The 24,614-nt window shown below is 35.8% G+C and overlaps 1 protein-coding gene across 5 annotated transcripts in view; it reads right to left on the reverse strand.

The window, feature by feature from the left end:
- MED13L (mediator complex subunit 13L) overlaps positions 1-24,614 on the reverse strand; it is a 297,225-nt gene that overhangs the window by 105,827 nt on the left and 166,784 nt on the right. For all 5 annotated transcript variants that reach the window (XM_067700702.1, XM_067700701.1, XM_067700706.1 and 2 more), the window contains one exon: positions 16,336-16,419. In XM_067700702.1, coding sequence (XP_067556803.1) covers positions 16,336-16,419 — 84 coding nt within the window. The remainder of the gene's footprint in view (positions 1-16,335; positions 16,420-24,614) is intronic.

The raw sequence follows: 24,614 nt of genomic DNA on the forward strand, positions 1-24,614 counted from the left end.
GGCATGTATTACTTTTATAATTTTTTTAAACCTCCAATTTTTAAAAAACTTATGAGCACTTAAATCATAGAAGGCAATGTAACGTAGCAGAAAGTACAATGAACTACAGAAGGGGAGAAAAGATTACTAGTCTGCCTCTCTAGCTCTGTGACCTTGGGAAGTATATTTGAGTTACAACATTCTAGCTTTCTTATGAAAACAAGAATGAGACTACTCAGTGTGGTAACTATCCCGCTGGACTCAGTTTTATATTAAATGGTCTTAGGTTACTTTTCTCTCATTTAGTCATTAAGTGCATCCATCAAACACTGAAAGAGCAGCAGGAACTAAACAAAAGTAAGATAGCGTAAAAATTAATTTCCCTATAATAAAAATAATTAACAGCCAAAAACAATCTAACAGAGTTCTGGAAATGTTTAATTTGCTGAAGAAAAATAAGGGATAAAAGATAAACTTGGTGAAAATCCAAAATCTATTACTGAGAAAACTAAATAAATATATACTCAGACCTTGACCTGAATGTTTTATTAGAATGCTTTCCAAACATATGTCAGTAAATTAATTAAATTAAAAAATTATTATCAATCACATAAATTACAACTCTGCTGGGGTTAGGATACTGTCTTCTGTTTCTTAATTGACTGATGGTCAAACTTTCTGTCTCTAAATACTAACCCCATTATTGATCTTCCTAATGATGGATCTGAATGCCTGAAATTATTCTTTGTAGCTTAACATTCATCCTATTATCAGAGAAAAATAAGGTTATTGTATCGTCCTTCCCAGCTTTATGTGACCAATAAAAGGGTCATGTGGTTATCAAAGCAGTTTTCTCAAAACTTATTATTAACATGCATCTCTCTATTGTATTTTTCTCCCATTTCACATCCCGTGGAAAAAAACATACTGTTAAATATTAAAACTTAAAGTTTTCTTAAGGATTAAAGTTTTCTTAAGGATTTAAGTTATGTTCAATTTTTGAGGTTTGAAAGGATGCTGCTCTTTTTCTTATACCTCACCTAATAGATAAGTGAATAAAAGAGGAGAAAGTAACATTTTTCTCTCCGTAATTCTAAATTTGGCTAAATGCCACAAATAAATTGTATTCTTAAATTTACTATTAAGTACCAGTCACTGATGGGCTTCCCTGGTGGCGCAGTGGTTGAGAGTCCGCCTGCCGATGCAGGGGACACGGGTTCGTGCCCCGCCCCGGTCTGGGAAGATCCCACATGCCGCGGAGCGGCTGGGCCCGTGAGCCATGGCCGCTGAGCCTGCGCATCCGGAGCCTGTGCTCCGCAAGGGGAGAGGCCACAACAGTGAGAGGCCCGCGTACCGGAAAAAAAAAAAAAAAGTACCAGTCATTGAATATTTAGGCAAAGCTTCAAAAGACAGACAGAAATTCACCTCTCCATATCCCTGATCTCTATTCCTTTGACCCAAGGATTCAAACTGATACCTAGAAAGACTTCCAGTTTGACAGCTCTAGGGGAATATGCAAACCATGTAACTACCACAAGGGAGCCGTCAACTGAGCAGCTTCCAGCTTAGCCCCTTAGGGCAAGTGCCCTGACCAATGCCCAAGGCCCAGAACCTCTTTCTTCCTTCTAAATATGCATTGAAATTTCCTATTTGGGACTTTATTGTGCAAACAAGGTCCAGAAGAAGCATGATTAGGAATCTCCTTCAGAACCTTGAGCACTGCCATCTCTGCAGTCTTCTCTTTGTGTCCCTTCTCCACAAATAGTTTTTCCATTGTTTGCAGTTAGCCCGGGAACTAAAAAGTGAATCATTTGTTTTTTATTTGTTTTGGAAGAAGACAGTACTTATTATTTGTTTGCTAAGATTAAGGGCAAGAGCCTTGGTAGCACAGAGATCTAGCTCTGCCCCATAGCAGTCTCATCTCCCCATCTCTCACCACCACTCCTATCACTGACCTCACAGGGTTGCTGTGAGGAGTAACAAGACACAAGTACCTAGCAAGCAGTATGCAGAAAGGTCCTGTCCCTCTCCCAGAAAATGTGCTCTTAGCTCTGGCACTTTCTTAGTCTTTTACTGAAATTCTCTAGGTCTCCACGTTCTCACCTGTAAAACCAAAGTAAATAACACAAAGCTGCAGGTATATAGTGAAGACTGGAAATAATTTATGTTGAGCATTTAGCACAGTATCTCAATAAATAATCGTCTTAAACAAATATTAGCTCCCTTTCCTTCCAACTTGAAGTTGTTTTACTGAGTATCTCTATCTTGGTTGCTTTTTATTCTACCATTTCAATTTGTCTTTCAGAGCACATCCAAACCTGTACTGTGGACTCTGGGAAGCATGATTACCTTTCTACTGGTGCCTTCTCTTCGAGTTTCAAGTAGAGGCCAACTGATTAAACCCATACAGAGAGGCTATAGTGGCACCAGGGAGCGCTATAAAGAAATTCATTTTAATGCTATAATAAGGCTTAGGTGCTTCTCAACTGCAATAATGTGAGGCATACCGTAGCTTCAAAAAAAATTTTATCATGAGCAATAAGAGCCTGCAGGTTGTAAATGCTAAAATCCTTGGCAAGAGACAAAATATGACAATACAAAAGGCACTAACTAAAAACAGTCCCAGGATACGTTAATAAAATCTGAAGAAGCAAGGAGGCAAGAGCAATAGGGAAAAGTTATACATGAATTGCCATAATTTAGTGGCAAGTTTGGGCTGGGTCATCAAAAGAAGGCTTGGTATTCCTGTTTGTTTGTTTGTTTAAGATCTTTAACTCTCAGGACAACGCTTATTGGTGGCTCTTCTGCAATTCTTAAATTCTAACAAGGAACTACTCTAATTATTTAGTCATTACTAAAACAACGTTTAAGTCTCTATTCTCATGAACCATCACAATTAATCTAAGCTTCATTAATTTAGAACTTTGTCACAGAACTTCTAACTGTCTAGATCACTCAAGGAGTTCTCTTATTAGAAGTTATCTCTTGCTATCTTCATTGCTGTTAAGCTGAACTTTCCTCTCTAGAAGCCAAGTCTTTCCTTGAGACACCATTGTGTACATGTCTTTGTTACTGCTATTTTCCTTTCCACGATTCTACCCCAAGTCATCCAAACCTCAGATTTAACAAAACACATTTAACTTCAAGAATCTTTTCTCTTCACTAGAACCCACATCAGTATCTTCCAATTTTCACCTTTAGCACTTAATATTCCACAAACCAAGACACTAATTATATATAGTGTCTTATCTCTAATTGCTTTAAGTGTTTATATCTTACCTTCCTGATAATACTAAGTTCTTTAGCAGGACTTTGTCAAGTTATCTTACTTATGTCAACCAAATACCAAAACAAAACGATTTTTTAAAAAAAACCAAAAAGAACAAAAAAGAAAACTGTTAGAAAAGCTACTCACAGAACACAGATAACAAAGCAAACAAATTCTGAAATTAGAAAATTTCCTATATAGTCCTATATGCATGTCTTGGATTGATCTTCAACACATCATCACTATCTATTAAGTAAAATAAAGCAATGGAACAATGGGTAGGGTATGGGTACCATTTGCTATACTATGTGTATAGAAAAGGGAAATATATATAACACACTGTATATCTGCATAAACCAATCGCTGGAAAGACAAAAGAAACAGGTAATATGATTTAACACTAGGAGAGAAATTGGCTGGCTGGGCAGTGAGTGGGGAAGAGACTTTTTTGCCTATATAATTTTGTGCTGTTTAAATTTTATACTACATACATGTATTGCCCATTCCACATAATAATTTAAATAAGATAAAAATAATTACTCAGAGAGCTCATCAGTTGAAAAGAAAACACTTTCAGGTATGTATATTTTAGTGAATTATCACAAGAATTAAAATGCTGTGCTGTGCATAAGATTTATTATGACAAAGACACATACTCATCCAATCATTTCTCGGGTATCTATGAAGATTCTAAATTCTAGCCCTTATATAACTTTGTAATCAGATAAATTTTTACCTTAAAAATTTATTTCTAATCAATAATCACTCCTCCTACATTAAAGGTATAATCATTAACCTTATTAGTGAAGACAGCATGAAGAACTGAGAAAAATAGCAGTTGTGAAACTAGAAATGCCTAGATCTGAATCCTCAGCTTTCTAGTTGTGTGGCTTCTCAGCTAACCACTTCAGCGTATCTGGACAGCAAATTTCCTCTTAAGGGCAGAGGTCAGCAAAGTTAGGTACCAGGGCCAATTCCATCCCATTGTAACCGAAAGTGGGGGTCTGGCTGCTCATCACTCTAAAGCCAATAAAGAGGCAAGTTGGTGGAAAGGAAAGTTTGCTTTATTTCGGATGCTGGCTACCAGGGGCAGGGCAGACTCCTGTCCAAAGGCCGACTCCCTGCCACTGACAATCAGTGGGCAAGAGCTTTTATAGACAGAGGGAAGGGGCTACAGGTAGAAACAGCACAGTCAGCTCTGACAGTCATCTTGAAATTGGTCATCGGTGGTCTGACCAGCGTCGTCATCTTGACTGTTTTAAGTACAGTTAATCTTCAGTTCCAGGATCGGTTTGTTCCCATTTCTTTGAGGTCATTTCTCGGAACTGTAGCTTATGTCATGGCTACAGTCTGGTCATCATGTAGTTAACGTCCTTCACCTGCTGGGGTTTTAGTATCTATAAGACAGCTCACAGGGTATGGCTCAGAATATTATCTATAGCCCTTGAGGAGAAGCTAAAGGTCCTTGACTTTGCTTAATGAGTAAACTATTATTATTATTTGGTCTCCTTTGACTGTTTTCCTTTGTTTCTGCATTTTCTCACTTCTCTGATTAAACTTATCCTTTGGCTAAAGTTTTTCCACAGAAAAAAGGCAGGCTGAGGACATGGGTGGGAGTGGGGGGAGGACCACAGGGTCTTGCTCCATTTCACGGTCACCTATTTTTTGTAAAATAAAATTTTACTGGAACAGTCTATTGCCCATTTGCTTACATATTGTCTATGGCTGCTTTCACAGTGCAATGTCGACTTGACTAGTTTTGACATCAACCATATGCCCTGCAAAGCTGAAAATATTTACTATCTGCAGGAAAAGTTTACCTGCTCCAGCCTAAGAATAAAATGCAGACAAACCACATCTTTGTTGAAATTTTTTAAAGTATTGGAATGCCGAGCAGGCAGCAGGTCAAAACTATTTTCAAAATAACATGAAGACATTATTTATCCTTTTCACTCTAATTTTCTCCAAGTGCACAATGGAGTTTTCCAGAGGCTACATCGTGTGTGATGTCACAATAGACTACAAGCAGAAGCAGACACAAGAATACAGCTGTTTTCCCTTAAGCCAGAGTTTAAAGAGATTTGCAAAAACAGTGCCACTCTTCTGACTAAATATTTTTTTCTTTTAGAAAAGTGTTATTTTAGTTAAAAAGGTTGTGTTAACATATAATGGGTTTGTTACTGTTACTTTAAAAAGTCATAAATATTTTAACTTTTCTCAGTTTTAATTCTTCGGAGTAAATACTGATAAGTATAACCCAATAAACAAAAGCTCTTTTGGATGCTCAGTAACGTTTATAGGTGTTTTGACAACAAAAAGTTCAAGAATCTGCTATACTATAGCTCTAGTGCATCACAGCAGCATGATTAACTGGCCTACTAGAACAGTCAATACACTGGGCAGGGATTGTGGATAAACACAGTCGTTTATTAATCATGGACATTACCAGGACAATCAATGACAACACCCCATCCCTCAAGCTGTTTTTGAAGGAAAATTTGACAATTCTCATTAGAAGCTCCTCAGGGGACTTTTTAAGACATTTACTCAAGGGACTTCCCTGGTGGTCCAGTGGTAAAGGATCCACCTTCCAATGTAGGGGACGTGGGTTCCATCCCTGGTCAGGGAACTAAGATCCCACATGCTGCAGGGCAACTAAGCCAGCGTGCTGCAAACTACAGAGCCCATGCGCTCTGGAACCCGCGCGCCACAACTAGAGAGAGAACCACACGCCACAACTAGAGAAGCCCACGCACCACAACGAAAGATCCCACATGCCTCAAAGATGATCCCGTGTGCTGTAATGAAGACCTGACGCGGCTAGCTAAATAAATAAATAAATAAGAGAGATTTATTCAAAACTTTGAAGTAAGGTCAATGGAAGACAGCTTGTCCTTTCAATGCCATATAGGGGAAATGCCCATCCAAGGATTATCTAGTGCCTCAGTTCCTCAGCTGTGCACCAAACCCCCCAAAACACTGCAGCAAATTCACATGGATGTGGTGGGATATTTTAAATCTGGTGGCGGGGGGGGGGGCCCTCAGCTGTGACTATGACATGAAGTAAAATCAATATGGACAGGAAATGAGAGTAGTAGCATCCAATCTGATTCCAAGGTTTGAGAAGTTGTACAGTGCTCAACAGGCATACATGTCCTATTTATCAGCAATTCTGGGTAAGAAGAAAATACATTTTATCCTTTCAATTTATGTTCATTGTTCAAACAGCTACTAAGTTGTAGATGCATATATACCTATTAATTTTCTAGAAAAACCTAGCTACTCAAATACTCTTTGAACTGGTTTTCACATCTTACCTGTTCTTTCACTAATTAATGAGTTGATTAAAATGTATGCCATTTGTTCATTTTATATTTGCATTAGAGTCCAAATTTTACCTTTCTGTGAATTATACTTTAGTGTGCTGAAGTGACCCTTTTCCAGTGTATCTAGAAATAACTCTATTTTTAAAAGCTAAATTTTCAAGAATTCACTAAGTAATCATCAAGCACTATGGAGGGATGTATATATAGGAATATATAAAGTATCAAGAAAGACTCCATATACATTACTATGTTCAAATAAAGGACATATCTATGTGTTAGAATTCAATTAAACTCTCATAGAATTCAATTAAACTCTCATAATTCTATGTGGTTTTCTGAATTTTACTATTTTTAATAAATACATTCAATCTTTTTGTTATAGGAAAATACACAACAGATTTTTTTAAGACGTTTGGAATGACTTATGAACACATTCTTCAAACAAAGCAGTATAAAGGAAAGCTTTAAAAAGTGGGTGAGTAATATGGAATTAAATTCCCTCCAGGGAAACATTTTAATATTATTCATTAAACACAGGGCTAAGAACAAAAGAACAAATGGCCACATTTGTATAATTAGTACTTTTAATGCCAGATATGCCAGTAAACTAAAAATATAGATAACAATTTATTTTATCCTCAACCTCCCACTTTTTTTTTCTATTATTCTTCACTCCATATCAAATATTCTTATCTAGACCACTCTTCTCATTTCAAGCTACATAAGTGATAAATGTGTTTAAGAAGGAAAAAGCATAGGAAAAACGTTCCCCTTTTTGGTACCCTTATGAGGAATGGTAGGGAAAAAAGCAAAGTAAAAAGCAAGTGCATAAATATGTTTCTAGAAGGTCTGAATGACACCTGTCCAAGTGAAAAGAAAATCCTGGAAGTGGTGGTGGTTTGTAAGGAGCTTCCTTCTTTCCTCATCTGGTAATTGTGACTGCTGGATCCATTTCTGTCTGGGTCACTTTTCACCTATGCTGCCTCCTTTTATTATCCAGGGTAGCTATCTCACCTTACTACTAAAGACACTTGGCTTAACGTTACCTAGAAGTGTATTTTCTATGTGAAATATGGAAAATAGACTCTCATGCTTTATAGTGAACCTTAATAGTCAACAGGCTTCTTTATAACTACATATGTATATGAGACCAAAATCAAACCTATGAAAATACTTGGTGTAAAGGAGGTGAATTTTATGGAAGTTCTATCATCTGCTTTTAATGCATGGTTTATATAAATTATACAACTTTCATATATATAAATAATATTAAATGATCTGAAAACGGAAAAATAAAATGATACATAATGCTATTCCTAAATTATGATCATTTAATTTTGAAAAGTTGAATGGTTTCATTCATAATATAGTGAATAGTATATAAAGTGCTTTATAAGAATCTAGGAAGAAATTTATGAAACAGGCTTTAAATAATTTGTCTAATTATTTAGACTTTCACATTATCTCATTTAATCCTCAAAACAACCTATATAAGGTAGACATCATTATACCTTTATTATTATTCCTACTCAGAGTTTAAAAAACACAGCAACAGAAACACAGGATATAGTAAGTGGATCAGTTTGACTGTGCTTCACTGAGAACATAACTAGGAGTTATAACAAAGTTCTAAACTTCTGTCATTTACTCCCATCAATAATACTTGTAATAATGTATATGTATGTGCATCAGATTCCTAAAAAAGTCGCATGCACAAAAAGTTCTAATTCCTGAAGTCAATATTTATGATTCTGAATACTTACACTGCGGGTCAGGATGATTGGCCCCTACTCATCTGCCTCACCCCAGGTTCAGCTCCAACTTGGTTGCTCGGTAACTTCAGCTGTTTCTGAAAATAACTGACTTGTTCAAAGGAGTTGCAGGAGTACTGCATGCATCCTTAAAAGAGATCAGATACACAAGGTGCCAATGGCCCAACTGAAGGCTTCTCCATGATATACTCAGAAGAATTAAAAGAGCTCTGAAACTTGGGAAGCTTAGTTTACAGAAAATCAAAGCACAAATACAGAATGCTTTGTTCTAGCAGCTACAGAACATACCCTGTATTGTACTTCAAACACACAGTCACGTTCGAACGTATCCATAATATACTTCAACTAAAGCATCCTCTGGTTTGAAATGTACTTAGCCAGTATTTTATTGAGTCTTCACTGGGTATTTTTAACAGCATGTGTTTCTAAGGGTTGGAGGACAGGGAGGCCTTGCCATTATTAAAGTAGTGTCCTTTAGTATTGTAATTTACCTTTTTGAACCTACAAAACACGTTTAAAATGATGAAGGGTAATACAAGACAGTACATGTTTAATTTAATACTTGAACATAGAGACTGGGAAAAGGAAGGGCTACTGGGATAAAGTTGAAAAGTAAAAGCATATAATCCCAATTTTTCTGTTTTCACAAACTGGGTGTTTATGGGCTATCACAATGTCTTATTCTTTCCCTAAGAAACTCTAGTTGAAATCAAGGCCTAGAAATACTTAAGGACACAGCAAATCATTAGCAGAAGAAAGCTGTTATTTATTTCAGGAATGTGAACCATACTGTGATAGAAAGCTTCAGTTCTAGATCTTGAAATGTTAAGTAAGAAACAAAGGAGAGGAGGTGGCATGCTACAATGAAATTGATAGAATACTTTAAAGACCACTGAGACAAACTCAAAATTCTCTAGCTAATAGTCCAATTTTCTCATTCAGTGAAACTTACCTTCTACAGTCTTTTATTTTTTAAAAATTCATCTAACATAGAAATACTTTAGTCAACTGTCTTCAATTATACATACTAAGACGTTCCTTTGTTTTCTTAGATTCTCAGTACCAGATAAACTCTGTAAACAACACTGGTCAATTTCAGTGATACATAATAATCCTTCAAATGTTCCCCAACAATGCTCCCTCTTCTGTGTGCAACCAATTAGAGAGGGCTCCTTCTTTCTATGAGGCCTGTTAAGATCTCAAAATGTGTTGAGTCTGCTTCCACTAGAATTGCAATTCATGGGCTAGCAATGGGGGACAAAGTCCAACAGGGTATATAACGTATGCTTTCTACTAGGGAATACTTGAATTAAAGTAACCATCATAAAGAGCCCAACTGCTCAAACTTGAAACTTGAACAAACCACTCAGTAAGAAATAATACTGAGGAAAAACTCATGCAAAACTGACAATTATAAGAAACAAGGATTTTAACCCATTTATAAAAGATAGTATTTTAAAGGATCATCTTTTAAAATAAGAATGATAAAGAGAATGCTGTTTTAATGACATAACTCAATATTTTGTTTTACACTAAATGAGTTTTAAGACCTCATTTTTTATTTTGATCCTAGAAAACTAAATAGATTTACAACAGAAAGAAGTTCCATTCAGTTCCTCCAAACCTGTAATATCCTTTGTACTAGGGATTGTAATAGATGCTGAATAGAATAAAAGGAGAAATAATGATGTATAGTAAACACCAAAATAAGTATGATTCTGTTTTAAAGATTCAATTTAGGAATAATGAAGGAATGGGAAAAGGAGGAAGGAGAGTAAATTCTCATCTTCCTTAGTACAAATTCAAGAGAAAAATAAAATTTTTAAAATAATAAAATAAAATTCAAAAGAACAGTAAAAACATACTATTGATAAATATAGAGGTAAAATGTCAGAAACAAACAGCCAGAAAAGATGCCTCAGGGGAGCAGCTCAAAGAAGAGAGATCAAAGTTAACTTGCCAGGGAAGACAGAAAGAGTGGGGGAAAAAAAAACACTAACAAAAGAGAAATGGAGTTTAGACTATGCTAGGAATTGTGAAGGGCAACTATGGCTGGACAAAAGGCTTCGACTGGGGAACAGGAATGCCCGATAAAGTTTGGGTAACATCCTAAACACTGACACCACATTATGCTCTTATGTGGGAGAGTGCTTCACCAAAAGTAGACTAACAGAAGGATACACAGAGCAGAGGGATTAGAAACATAAGCAGTTTGAAGTCAGAAGACCCAGACAGGCAGAAGACTGTAACAACAGACCAGATATGAACATTATAACAAAGAGGAAGCTTCAGTTACATAATTTAGTATTTCATCTTAGCACTCACAGCGTTCTATATTCTTTAGCCATAAATACTAAGTTATAATAATACTTCGAACTTACACAACTATTAATAAAACTCTACATGAAGTACACTGTCACTCTCTCCTGTCAGGTTCTCAGATAGGAATTTAATACTTTCTAAGAACCACTCTTAATAAATCTTTATTTTTATAATATCCTCTAACACTCCAAAAACATCAAAGAAGTAAACCAAATACTTACAAAGTACATTATGTACTTTCTGGAGACATGCCTAGATTCTACAATTTCCCTAGAATCAGAGAACTGAAAAACTGAAAATTATTTTAGAAATGATAAATGCTAAAACTAAAGTCCAGAGGGATTCAGTAAGTCCCACAAAGTCAGACAGTTAATGGAAGATCATCCATATTTCTAGATGGACTGGTGATCAAGGAGAGCTCTGTTTCCAGCCTAGTTTCAGTCCTCTAGGAGGAATTACAACAATGATATTCACAAAACCTCTCTAGTATATATATACATTTTTAAAATAAATGTATTTATTTTATTTATTTATTTTTCGCTGCGTTGAGTCTTCGTTGCTATGCGCGGGCCTTCTCTAGTTGTGGCAAGCGGGGGCCACTCTTCGTTGTGGTGCACGGGCTTCCCAGTGCGGTGGCCTCTCCTGCTGTGGAGCACCGGCTCCAGGCACGCGGGCTCAGTAGTTGTGGCTCGCGGGCTCCAGAGCGCAGGCTCAGCAGTTTTGGCGCATGGGCTTAGCTGCTTCGTGGCATGTGGGATCTTCTTGGAACAGGGCTCGAACTCATGTCCCCTGCATTGGCAGGCAGATTCTTAACCACTGTGCCATCAAGGGAAGCCCGATATATACATTTTTTAAAGGTGTACCTCTTACTGTAAGGTGTTTAAAATCGTTTTTGAAACTGACAGTATATATTTAAACTGTGAAAATAAATTATTGATATTCAGGATATAAGTTTTTATTGTGTACTTTTTAGACTGCTAATAGGACAAAAAACAAAAACTAACAGTGATAATTGCCTTTCAGTTATTAAGAAAAAAAGTAATTTTTAAAAAGTAAACAAGCTACCTCTGGTTGAGCTGGTCTTTCAATTTGACACTCTATGCATAATGTGTGAAAGTACAAAGCAGAGTGCCTGGTACATGAAAGATACTTTTAAAAACAAAAGACAGTACCACTTAGTTTTATCATAGGCTCTTATTAAAAGTTTGTCTCCTCCCTTCCTAGATCCAACAGTTTTCTACTTTGCAGCTACTTATAACAAAATATAATAAGAAGTCTACGTTCCTATCTTCATTTCAACTGCCATTTGTAACTCAGGCTACTGCAACCTGAAATTCACTACTGCAACCTGAAATTGACTACTGCACTGAAACTGCTCATGTTATGTCCATCATAGCTGCATAACTGCCTTTTAGAATGTATTTTATATGGTCTCTCTGGTAGACACAGCTGATTAATCTTGAAACTTTAAAAATTCATGATTTTGGTGACACCGATCCTCCTGGTTCTCATTTCTCACTGACCTTTCCTAGTCTCCTTTATGTACTCCTTTTTCTCTACCCATCCTGTAAATGTAGATGCTCCCCAGGACTCTAACCTCACTGTCTTCTCACTTTTCACACAATTCTCAAATCCAAGTGACGAAATACACAGAACCTTTTGATATATCTTCCATCAAATAAACCAGCAGAAAATGACTACATTATTTTATAGATCCACCAAAAACAGACAAAAAATATGGTAAAACTATTATGTTGATTAATAAATCCAAGTTGTCCCATTACTTTTATTTATGAATTTCCCATTGGCTAGTCCTTGTTAAAGGTACCACATCACTAATGACCTTAATTTTTCTGGACACTAATAAGAGATTCCCTTTATCTTTCACACTGTAAGTAATTGTTTACATGTCTGTCTACCCTCTAATGAGAGATCCCTTTCCCTGACTTTTCATCTTTGCACCTCAAGAAGGAAACACAGATGACTGGGCTATAATATAAGGGAAGTACAGGAAAGAGGAGGATGGGAAAGAAAATAAGAAGAGGTGAAGCGATAGGGGAGGGTGAGGATAAAGAGGGAATGAAAGTTTTAAAGTGCTAAAAAAAATTCTCCTACATCAAAATATTTCATCTTGTTACACAAAAACTGATTTTTGCTACTAAAACCAAAAGACAAGGGCATCTCTTGCACATTAGGTAGTGTTAGAACATAAAAAAAGAAGTTAAAGAAATAATCTCAGGCTTAAGAGTCAAGAAAATATCCAGATGAAATGACACAAAAGCACCCAAAGTAATGTACTTCCCATTGTGTATGTGTGTGTGCATCTGTTAACAGCACACACAAAAATAATTAGAATAGTTGAAAACATGTGAGGCTATTTGGAGTATCACCCCACAGTAGGGCAGGTTTGCTCACAAGGAAGAAATGGTGAATTAATTCAGAAAATGCACTGGCAAGTTGGTATTTGTGTTAACTCAGCTACTGTACACCTGATACTAGGAAAGATCAAAGGTCCAAACTGTTATTGGGGGCAATCAATTATTTTGCTAAAATTGGCATTCAAAGACTAAGGAATTATAAACTTCAAATTCTGTGGTAGTCAAATGTGGGTTGAAACTAGACTAAATTAGAAAATAAACACCTTTCCAATAGAAAGAAACTCCATCATTGGAACAATTTCTAAATTATTTTAAAAGAACATATTTTTTTTACTGGTTTGTTTTTAAGAATATTCTGAAAGCAAAGGCTTTTTCAAGTTCAACATACCTTAGAAATCAGAAATTTTGTATGCTTGATGTTAGTTGTCACAACTCTTTAGGACAAAGCCAAGTTCTCTTTCCTACTTATTATATTCCCAAGGATGAGTAACAAAAGATATGCTACTATAGCAAAAAAACGATATAAATTTCTTTTATCTTTTTGAAACTGCCTGGTCAAATTTCTATAAATATCCCAAACTTCATCTCATATCTAACACTGAGAACTCTTTTACAGTCCACCAGCAAATGATTTAGTTTTGCTATCAATATGGAGAGAAATGATAGCTCAAAAAGTAATATGCTATTAATCGAACAGGTGAAACCTAATCATCAATATGTTCATTTGTCGCCACTATTAGAATTATTTTAGCTTACATAAAATAGTGTGTTAAATCGTCTTTTTAATCTATTGAAAAAAGTATCTATAGGCTAATATCACTACTTTAAAAGTGTATTCCTTTTATCTGGGTCTAATGATATCAAATAAGAGAATTCCTAAAAATATTAATGTGTATATACAATGTGTTTAACACTGGGCAGCAAATTTTCCTCTCTCCTGGTTACTAAATCGGTATGTACTAAAAAAAAAAAGAAAAAGAAAAAAAAAGCTTCAAGAAGATTAATTTGTTCTTGCTTTTTCTCAACTAAATTATAAACTAGCCACATAAATTAACTCATTTAATCTTCACAATAACCCTCTAAGATACTGATTATTATCAATTCAATAACAGCAAAAATAAAAGTTCACCCCAGAAAAATTAAACAACTTTTCTAAAAGCAAATAACTTGTAAAGAGAGGTACGGGATGTGATCCCAACTCTTCTTATTCTAAATGCCCTCCTCTACAGGGCCACTCTGTCCATCCAAAATGACTTAAGCCCTGAGATCCTGTTTCAACATCCAAGAAGATGCTCTATTTTCCACTCAGAGAATGAGTGGAAAAGTCATTACACCTAATAAAGTTTTATTATAGCAAATGCTGAATTTTTAAATTGAATCTTTGCTTTAAAATGTTTTCTAATTGTTAAAGTCTTCTAAAATAGTTTTTTTAATCATCGATATTTCTACACTACAAGAAAACGAAGTTCCACGAGGTTCAACCACAAATATAAAGTCTTAAAAATAATAAAATAACTTAATTACATTCCTCAGAAATCAACAGCCTCCCAGTTTTACACAAAATCAAATATCCAAATATATTACATGTATTATTTACATCTGGCTTGCTTAAGTTAGGAAGACTCTGAGTATCTAAATAAAGTGTAAAGATATACGAGCTATACAAAGATCATTAAGCACATCTGACTTTTAAACATTATTTTTTACATTAAAATACTAATTGCTACTCCTTCAATCCCTTTTTTATTTCTACATTGCTTCTTCATCCCCAAATTCCTCTCAAATCATCACACAAACATCTATACCTATTGATCTAAAGTTTTAGGACTGGCTCAGTCAATTCATCAGTGACCAGCTGTGAGAATGCACACTACGCATGGAGAGGCACACTAGGAATGGCAAAGAAGAACAATGCACTAAAGCAAATCCATATATAACCATTCAGACTCCTCGACAATAAAAGTTCAAACTTTAACCAGTAGGAAAATCTAAGTCCTCTGTAAATTTTAGGGAAATGCTAAGATGAATTATGTCCATGAAACATTCATTAGTTAGACCAAATCGATAAAAATAAAAGGAAAAAAAAGTTCCTCTCCATCAATCAAAGCATCTGTAAACAGAATCACACCCATGCACACTAGTACCTTTTTCTAAAATCTGTATTATCCTTTACAGGCAAACTTTGATACACATAATACCTACTGTCTACTTAAATATAATTTTTAATAAATCCTAAATGTACTAAAAAGAGGGAAATATTTCAAGGAAGTTCATGGTGATTTGGGGGAAAAAAAAAAAGCCAGGCCCTAATTTATCTGATTGGAAAAAAGAAATCCCAATTTTCATAAATTAGATTTAGTTAATGAGGAAGTGGTTACATTGCTCAGAAATCACTTCATCAAAGCTTTAACACAACCACTTCATCAAAGCTTTAAGACATACAGGCTGGAGAGAAGGCTGCTATTAAATCTCTTACAGGAAGAAGTGGCAGGAGTAGCCAGCTGAAATTCTGGCCAGCTATCCAAAAGATCTAATCTACCACATAAGGTTTCAAGAGCACCTGTCTGCAGCCAGAAGGTGGGACCCTTAGCTTAGGGCAAGTTCATGGATAGTAAAATAGAATCAAGATTGTGTACCCAGCTCTACAAAAAAAGAAATAGTCACCAACTTCCAATTAAATCTACACTGTGTTCAAAGGAAAGTGAGATAAATATTAGATTTTGACGGTTTTCGTTTTTGATTCTGGCTTGATTGATCTAAAACTCCGTATTTGTTTAGTATCAAAGGCTGCCTTTAAAGCCATGCATATAATAAATGATGGTTAAAAGTTTAGGATTATTTAGAGAAGTAATTCCCAGTTCTGGTTTGACAACTGTCAAGGATGTGTTGACTGACTTTTAAGGGGCATCAAACAATTCTACAAAAACTGTCACCATTTGAATTCACTCGACTGTTGATTTAAAGTTATGCCACATAACATTATAAGGAAGAAAGATAAATTAGAATAATGAAAATAACAAAATAGAGTAATTCAATTCCAAATAGTGTGGTTATAAGGGACTTAGACATGGGTTACTGATAATCATTTTTCTAGTCAAGATTTAATATTCCACAAACATTTAATAATAGAGTATTTAATAAAATGTGATCCAGGAATCTATTTCAAACATCTAAACTACTAACATTATTGGAAAATAAATAAAAGCTACTTCCTCCATTCACCTCTTCCCCAAAGATAGCTGTGGTCAAGCAAAAGAAACCAAAAACCCAAAAGAATTCTAAAGACTCACCTTTTGTTGACCGGCTTTTCATCTTTTTCATAGGGTCGGACAAACCATTTCCCAATCCTAACGAAGTTCTTATCCATTAGGCACCTACAATAATTACATCAAGAATACAGTTTCAATAACAAATTAGCAAGTCGCTGAATTAATAATCACAGATAAGATCCACCATTGAAAATAAAAACATCACCAATTAAACTGTCAAAATGTTTTCCTAGTACTTAAAATTCTTACACTATACTTACTGAAAGAATTTTCTGACTTTGGGTATAGATTTTTATTATGTATTATTCTTATACATGTAAAAAAAAATCAGAATTAATTGGCTGATATATTCCTGAAACATCTTACACTTTTGAACTTCAAATCCAATCACACTTCTATATTAACTTTTGTGTGATCAAGAATGTTGGGAATATAGGCAGCATTTCTTAAGAGTACTTCAGAGATATTCTTCCAAGCCACTGACACCCTTTTTGCAAGTTTTAATGCTGGATCTTTCTTGCTTGGTGTGTGGTAGTCAATTCTTTAGCAGGGATTTCGGTAATAAAAGCATAGCACAGCCTCTTCTAATTAGGTATTTTCCTTTTGTAGACATGGTAAAGCACTTGATTATGGCTTTGCAAAAAAATGAGGAACTGCAGTCATTTCTTCAGTAATGAATATTTTGCTTTCTTCATATCTAAATTGTGCCCCGCTTCTGTTTTCATGCCGTTCTGTGTACATTGTTTTTCCGTGTCAAATCACAGGGTACTCTTTCTGAAGACATGTTAATGGCAACTGAACTCAACTCATATAATACCCAAGGTGCACACAATTCAGCTGAAGTGACAACAATATAAGTAGCTATGCTCAAGTTCACTAGAGTACAGGCAGATGCCAACTATATCATAACTCCAGTCAATTGTGAGATGCCATCATTTGTAAAGAGCATCCCTAATTTTAACAATATAAAAATGTGGGAGAAAATGTGCATTTTGAAACTGATGAAATACAGTAATCTCTAATACTATTCAATGAAATGATACGTATTTTGTAAGAAAACCTGTCAGAAAGGTGGATATAATTCTTCTATACAAGGTTCTACCTACCAGCAAAAGAACAGCACAGCAATTCTTTGTTGAATATTCAGGCAATTCTGCATGTGGCTTTTGGCTCTGTAATTTCCACTCCATCAAGGAGGATGGAAACAATTCAAGCCTTCACCCAACTCATTACAGATTTGCATTAGTAAATGGCAATAGTTTCTGCTGGCCACAATGTAACTCCCTATGGGCAGAGCCAATCTGAAGCAGTGTCTCATCAAAAAGTCACTTGCTTCAACTAGTTTTATTTTGAAAATGAACTTCTACAACAATCTTCCTTGCTCACAGTGAAAAAAAAAAAATCATTTTCAAAGTAACCAGTCTGTTTTCCTAGGATGATAAGTAAACTTGCTTTTTAGGGTTAAAGACTATATGACCCCATTAAAGTTAGAATAGAAAATATGGAATACACAATAAGGTGAAAGTGCTCAAGAAGCAAAACTGAAAAATAAAATTGCCACAGTTTATTCCCTAGTTAAGGGACTTAACTGTGTTTTTTAGGTAGACTACATATATACTGTCACATTTCCTCAGTTCTTTACTCATTTTTAAAGCCCAGATCGATCTTGTAATTGATTAATGTTTCTTTATTCTCCAAAAGCTGTTATTAAATTGAAGGTGTATCTTAAAATCAAAAATGCTTAGAATGAAAGCAATAGGACATGTACAGAATCACATCAAACATTAAACAATGTCTTCTACTGACACACATCTTCACTTAAATAAATACCACTTCATTATCTCATAAGTCTTGAAGGTCAGAATTCAAAATAATCATTTATTCAACAACAGAGAAAACATGAATTTACAGGTTATGGATAGAAAAAACTTCAAGGCTTTAGACAGTATAATATGAAAGAAAAACATAAAATATCTCTGATTAAAGAGGACAATGTACAAAGTTTGTTTCAAAACCCTTGCCCTTCTATGAAGTAAAACCCACAAATTCTATTTACTGTTTTCATTCCAGAACAAATGAGGGATTGGAGTGGAAGAGCAGCAGTGCACAGCCAAGACCACTCAAGGACAAAGGCAAAAGGCAAAAAGCTAATGAAAATGCTGGGAGCCTAACTCTCTGTGCTAATGTATCTCCTGGAGTTTCCACCACAGATCATATTTCTTTGTCAGGCAAAGTCAACAAAAGGTTATTATCACTAATACACAAAACAGCCATGGAAACTACTGATTCTTCAATCCAAAATCATCTGGTTCCAAATGAGAGTCATGAATGATTTACGTGATTTTCAACCACTAATCAGCTTCTATGTGATCAGTGATTTCCCTCTCACTGAAAGGAAAACATGAAAACACACAATTGCACTGAATGAGCAGTGTTTTTAACACAGTTTGGATTTGCAACTGACTTATTTCTGCATAAGGGAGTCGTCAAAAGTCATACTGTCACCAGTGATGTGGCAGAAAGTTAGCAAAGTCACCAAGTACCTCAGAGAAGGTTGGGACCAAATTAATGAAGACGCTGAATGTGCCCCCTTTCTCTGCCCTGACCTGCAACTCAATAGAGAATTAAAGAATTGCTGAGTTCGATGTAGATATGGTTAAGTATGAAGGCAAAGTTTCTTTTTACTCAAAAACAGGTAAAAAGAACTCAGCAACTATCACCATCAATTTTTACACTCCTCAGTCTCTTAAATCTCAACTGTGGTTGGTCCAAAAGAGAAACTCTCTCTGCCTCTCCCTCCCTCTCTCTCTCTCTCTCTCTCTCACACACACACACACACACACACAGATACACACACACGTATACAGATACACATGGAGCCTCCAAGACTAAGCAATACAGAATGTATTTCCATCTGGTGTTTTGTACTTTAAGTTATGGGAAGAAATGTGATGAGACGTGGCTTTGCTAAGAAAGACAGTTCTACCACCTGATTGATACCTGGGACTATGCTGGCTCAGGAGCAGATAATATATTGTGGTACTAATAAGCTCTTGGTTCTCAATCATTCTGGGGTCATGATTCTATGTTTTAAAAAAAATCTAATGAAAGTTATTATAGACTCTTTCTCCTAAAAACCGCAAGGAAAAGCAAAATACTACATACAATTCCATAGTGTTGATGAACTCGGAAGCAGATCCTAGAGTGAGAACTTCTGTACTAAACACTACCATTAATCACTACTAACCCTGCTTTGGCCTAGAATCCCTGCCTATCCCATTATATCCCTTCCTCCTCTATTTAATTCTATTCATCCTTTCTGTCCCAGATCAGCACAGCATTCTAACATCTACAACTCTGTACTTTCTCCACTGAGTTGTAATGAATCATTTCTGTGGCTCTTTTCTCCCAAGAAGCTATGAGCAATTTGGGGGCAGACACAGTTATCTACCTTATTTACTGGCAATATTCAACAAATATTTAAGTGCCTATTATGTAATATGCTTTATGTTCTGCTCTAAAGTAATAGGTCTTCAATAAATATCTGAGAAATGAATGCTATTATACACCAATGAGTATTTTCCCATTTGCAGTATAATACTGTTACCCTTCTTGTTTGTAACCACTAATCATGGCCAGACTCACACTGTTATTTGAATTTTCTTGTGTGCATGTGTTTGAGGTAGAAAAAAATTATGTACTTCATTTCTTTATAGTCCATCACCACTCACTCCAGACTAAAATCATAGTAGATACTCAACGTGTGGAAATTCACATAGGTGTTAAAAAACTTTAGGAAGGGACTTCCCTGGTGGCGCAGTGGTTAATGATCTGGCTACCAATGCAGGGGACACCGGTTGGAGCCCTGGTCCAGGAAGATCCCACATGCCGTAGAGCAACAAAGCCCGTGTGCCACAACTACTGAGCCTGCGCTCTAGAGCCCGCGAGCCACAACTACTAAGTGCGCGTGACACAACTACTGAAGCCCAGGCGCCTAGAGCCCATGCTCCACAACAAGAGAACCCACCGCAAGGAGAAGCCCACGCACCGCAGTGAAGAGTAGTCTCCGCTCACCGCAACTAGAGAAAGCCGTGTGCAGCAACAAAGACCCAACGCAGCCAAATATAAACAGAAGAGAAGAGAACAGAACAGAACACAATAGAATAGAATAAATGTTTAGGAAGACTGGCACTACTGCCCATATGTTTTAATTATACTTGAAGAACAAAGTTAAGCAAATCTTTTTGAGAGAGAATGCTAAGGTATAAAAACTACAGAATATCAGAAATATAATTTCCCTCTTTTATAAGTCTATCAACCTTTATTTTACTGTTTTTGAGGGACAAAATTTATATTTAAGTTGATAAATATATAAACCTAGCAGACAAACTTCATCTGCCAAAAAGTGCTTTAAATCAACATCACAAATAGTGCTAAGACTATGTATCAGTTAACCCTGGCTGTCCACTCAGTAATGCCAAGCATTGTTATTGAGATTTTCAAAATTACCTTACTATTAAGATACGACAAAATTCTGTAAAGTAGTTCAATATTATCTTTAAAGATCACAATGTGATTTCAGATTTATAAAATGTTTAGTAAGCAACAGTTCTAGGTAAGTATTCCTCTTTAGAAATAATTCCAAGCTCCCTACTACCTCCCTAGAAAATCACTGTTTCAAGAAGAAAAGAAACAAACACGTGCTGAAAAATAAAAAAGAAATCAGGTTGTGTGTGTGTACATGTTTCTGTGTCATGCCCAACAGCTCTAAATAATTAACTACAAGAACAACCTGACTCTGAAGCTGGCAAGCCCCAATCTCTAACCCCAAAGCCATGGGCTGACCTGACCTAAGTTTACAAGAGCCGCAGCCGCAGCCGCAGCATAAATCATCAGCAAGCCATTTCGCAGACGGGATAGTTGGGAGGTTTAGAAGGGAGCCACCACTGGCCTGGCTCTTCTGTGCCCCTCATATTACGCAGGTGTGACAGTTTTCATAGATTTAAAAAGTCCAAGGATAGTGTTCCTCTACCGCATCCTCAACTAAACTGCCCCTCAGTGTTATCATCTACTTACAGAGCTACTTAGACTAAATTTTATATAACTTCGTACCAGAACATCCTCACCAGCATCAAAATCTTTACCTTACCAATCCAATTTACATCAAACATGTATGAAGTCTCCTCCCAAGAAACTGCAGTGCTCTCAATTCCCAACTAAAAACAAAAAAAACCCAAAAAAAACCCAACCCATATAATTTAAGGCTGAAGAAACCTTTTTCAACTAATCCCTTCTATCTTCATTACTTCGGATTCCTACTGTGCCCTAGTGGATGCTGTCTCCTCTGGCCAAGTAATTCCTATTATTTCCACCCTCTCCAAAATCTCTGCAAGGCTAAGGTCTTTTGTAGGACTAGCCTCACCTGAAACATCCATTTGACTTTCAAACATTTAGTGTCTAATCCCACTCTCTAACCACACTAATAATAATAATAAATTTAAAGTCTTAATCCTTTCCCAGTCCTAAAAACATTAATAGATGAAATAATTAGTCTTAGGGTGAACATGTTTTTCTCTAGACATTTACAATTAGATATATGCTTTCTTTCACTTGTGTCTACAATGTCTGTAGTGTCTCTTCCTTTAATGCACATGCCCCTTAGGTCTAAAGGCTCATTTTTCTACTTCTTTTAAAGAACTGCACACTGTAGCAATTTAACAAAACAGGAATTTATTAATTACTCATTTCCAGCTCCTCTAATCACCTTATTTACCAAAGGATCCTCAATGTTGCAGTATCACATAACCATTTCTTCAACTAGGGCTATACTCTATCACCATTCTCTACTGAATATATTCGTCGCCTTGAAATCCTTGAACCGCCACATCCAAGGACCTTGCTCCTTTGCCCTCTGATAATCACCTCTATTGGATCACAATACCACAGGGCATTGAAAGCTACTAATTTACAAATATAATGTTACTGTTATCATATAATTCCAATTTTCTCCATGTTATTTTTACTGTACTTTTCCAAATTGAGTATCTTCACTCTAAACACCAACTCTTGGCAAATAAGAAGCTCTGAGCCAAGGCAATTTTACAGCTGTGTTATAAACTACCATGGGTGAATAGGCTGACAATCCATTAGGAAAGCAGCACCAATGGACTACTCCAAAGAGCCATTATGTTTTACAAATATCAAATACCCATAGATTAAAGTCTCCCTAAGTAAGCATGGACCGGACAGAGCGTAACAGCTTCAAGAGACCCATGTAATCTTCCATTGTGTGCAAAGCAATGATTTGCATTTTAGAGGGGGGAAAAAAAAACACAACAAAACCTTTCCATCAAAATCAGCTGTGTTTAATTTTAAAAACTTAAGAAAATTATAATTAAAGTATACTACCACACATAATAACAATTTGACAGCATTATGGCAGACATTTTAAGTATTTCTTCAAAGCTACAAAAGCAAGATTTTCATAAGTCCCATATGTGGTGCAAATCACTGAAGCATTAATAAAAACTCTGGGTGATATGAACTGCACACATATCCTGGATTTGTTTTAAAGCTTTTCAACCAAATGTTCTACTTTATTTAAATAGTTACATGAGAAGGATATGGTATATTATGAAAACTATACAAATTATAATAACATAAGAGTAATAGCCATTAAATCTGCAATGTTAAAAATGCCAAATGAAATTTCTGAAAAAACCTGCAGGTTTTTGTTTTCCAAACTCTATTCACAGCAAAGTGCTTTTCTATTACTGAGTGTGAGACAACCTAAACTTAAAATACAAAGTGTAACCTTTGACAAGTTCATTAGAAATACATACAAAATCCCATGAAATTGCAAAGACTGATGAAGACAGTCTGAAATAGAGCATTATTTTTAAAAAGAGAAAGAGAGAGAAAGCAGGCACAAAAGGGTGAAGCGGGGGAGTCAAGTCAAATTAGCATATTCTATAGAAGTAAAAAAACAAAATGGTATTTTATTATTCTGGTCATTTTGCCAAAAAGGGATAATTGATCATTAAGAAAACAGGAAGCACACTACCTTCTAAGAGAGGAAAAATAACCATGATTGTATGATCTAAAACCATAAGACTTAGAAGGCCTACACACTTTCAGATACTGAAATTGTGACTCAGAAATCACAGGTGAAGAAAATACCGTAAGAAGCCAATATGGCTCAAAGGTTTCAAAAACATGTATAAATACACCGATAATTGTGTCTTAGAAACATATCTGTGTTTTTAGTAATATAAACAGCACCTGTTTGGAGTATAGGTTAATAGAAGAGAGAAGACCTCAATTAAGAGGTATGGTAGATTGTATCCTTTTCCCAAATATGTGCTATCGCTCCCTGTCCCACTGACATCAAGCTTGGCCATGTGACTTTGGTACCTCCCACTGATGGATAATACCTTCTCATCCACTTGACTTTAAGCTTGGTGGTAAATGTCCTGGTCAATGAAATATGAGCAGAGATGGCATGTACCACTTCGGAACAGAGGCTTCAATGAATGCGCTATTATGTATTTTGCCATTGCTCTTTGCTCTTTAGCAGGAATCTTTGACAGGGGGTGCCCCAACAGCATAATTCCTGCCTGGAGGTAAGAGGACATAGAGCAGTGCTGCAGTAAATGACTCACAATGGTCAGCAGCATGAGCAAGAAATGAACCTCAACTGTCAAAAGACAGTAAGAGCTTTCAAGGTCTTTTGTTACTTCAGCATAACTGAGTCTAATCTGATTGATTAAAGAGGCCACTGCAATACTTCGTGAAACACTTATGAAGTTTTAAAGTAGGTCAGTGGCAATCAAAATGAAGAGAACTGAACTGACTAGAGGAATATCTGGTAGGCTGGAGGAAAGCGGTGAGGATATATAATAAGAATATATAAGGATATATAGTAATATATAGTAAGAACCACAAACAAGGAAAAATAAATAACTTAGGGGACCAAGAGAGTAAACAGGCCACCCCATGGAAGTAGGGTTAGATGAATTATATATGACCCCCAAAGAACAGAATCAAGGTAAAGAAAAGAAAACTACAGGGAGACAGACTTCTGCTCAGCATAAGAAAGACTTTCTAACAGTGAGTATTCTCAGAAGATGAAAAGAACTTTGGAAAGTTCGGCTCACATAATCAGAAGTATTCAAGGAATACATAAAAAGGATATTATATTTAGAATGGTATTCCAGAATTAGCTGGGTAAACAGACTAAATGACTTTTAATGTTGTGTCCAACCTTGGAAATAGTAATATCAATACTTCTGTTAGCGAAA

This window comes from Pseudorca crassidens, chromosome 12 (assembly GCF_039906515.1).
Source record: "Pseudorca crassidens isolate mPseCra1 chromosome 12, mPseCra1.hap1, whole genome shotgun sequence".
Taxonomy (NCBI): domain Eukaryota; kingdom Metazoa; phylum Chordata; class Mammalia; order Artiodactyla; family Delphinidae; genus Pseudorca; species Pseudorca crassidens.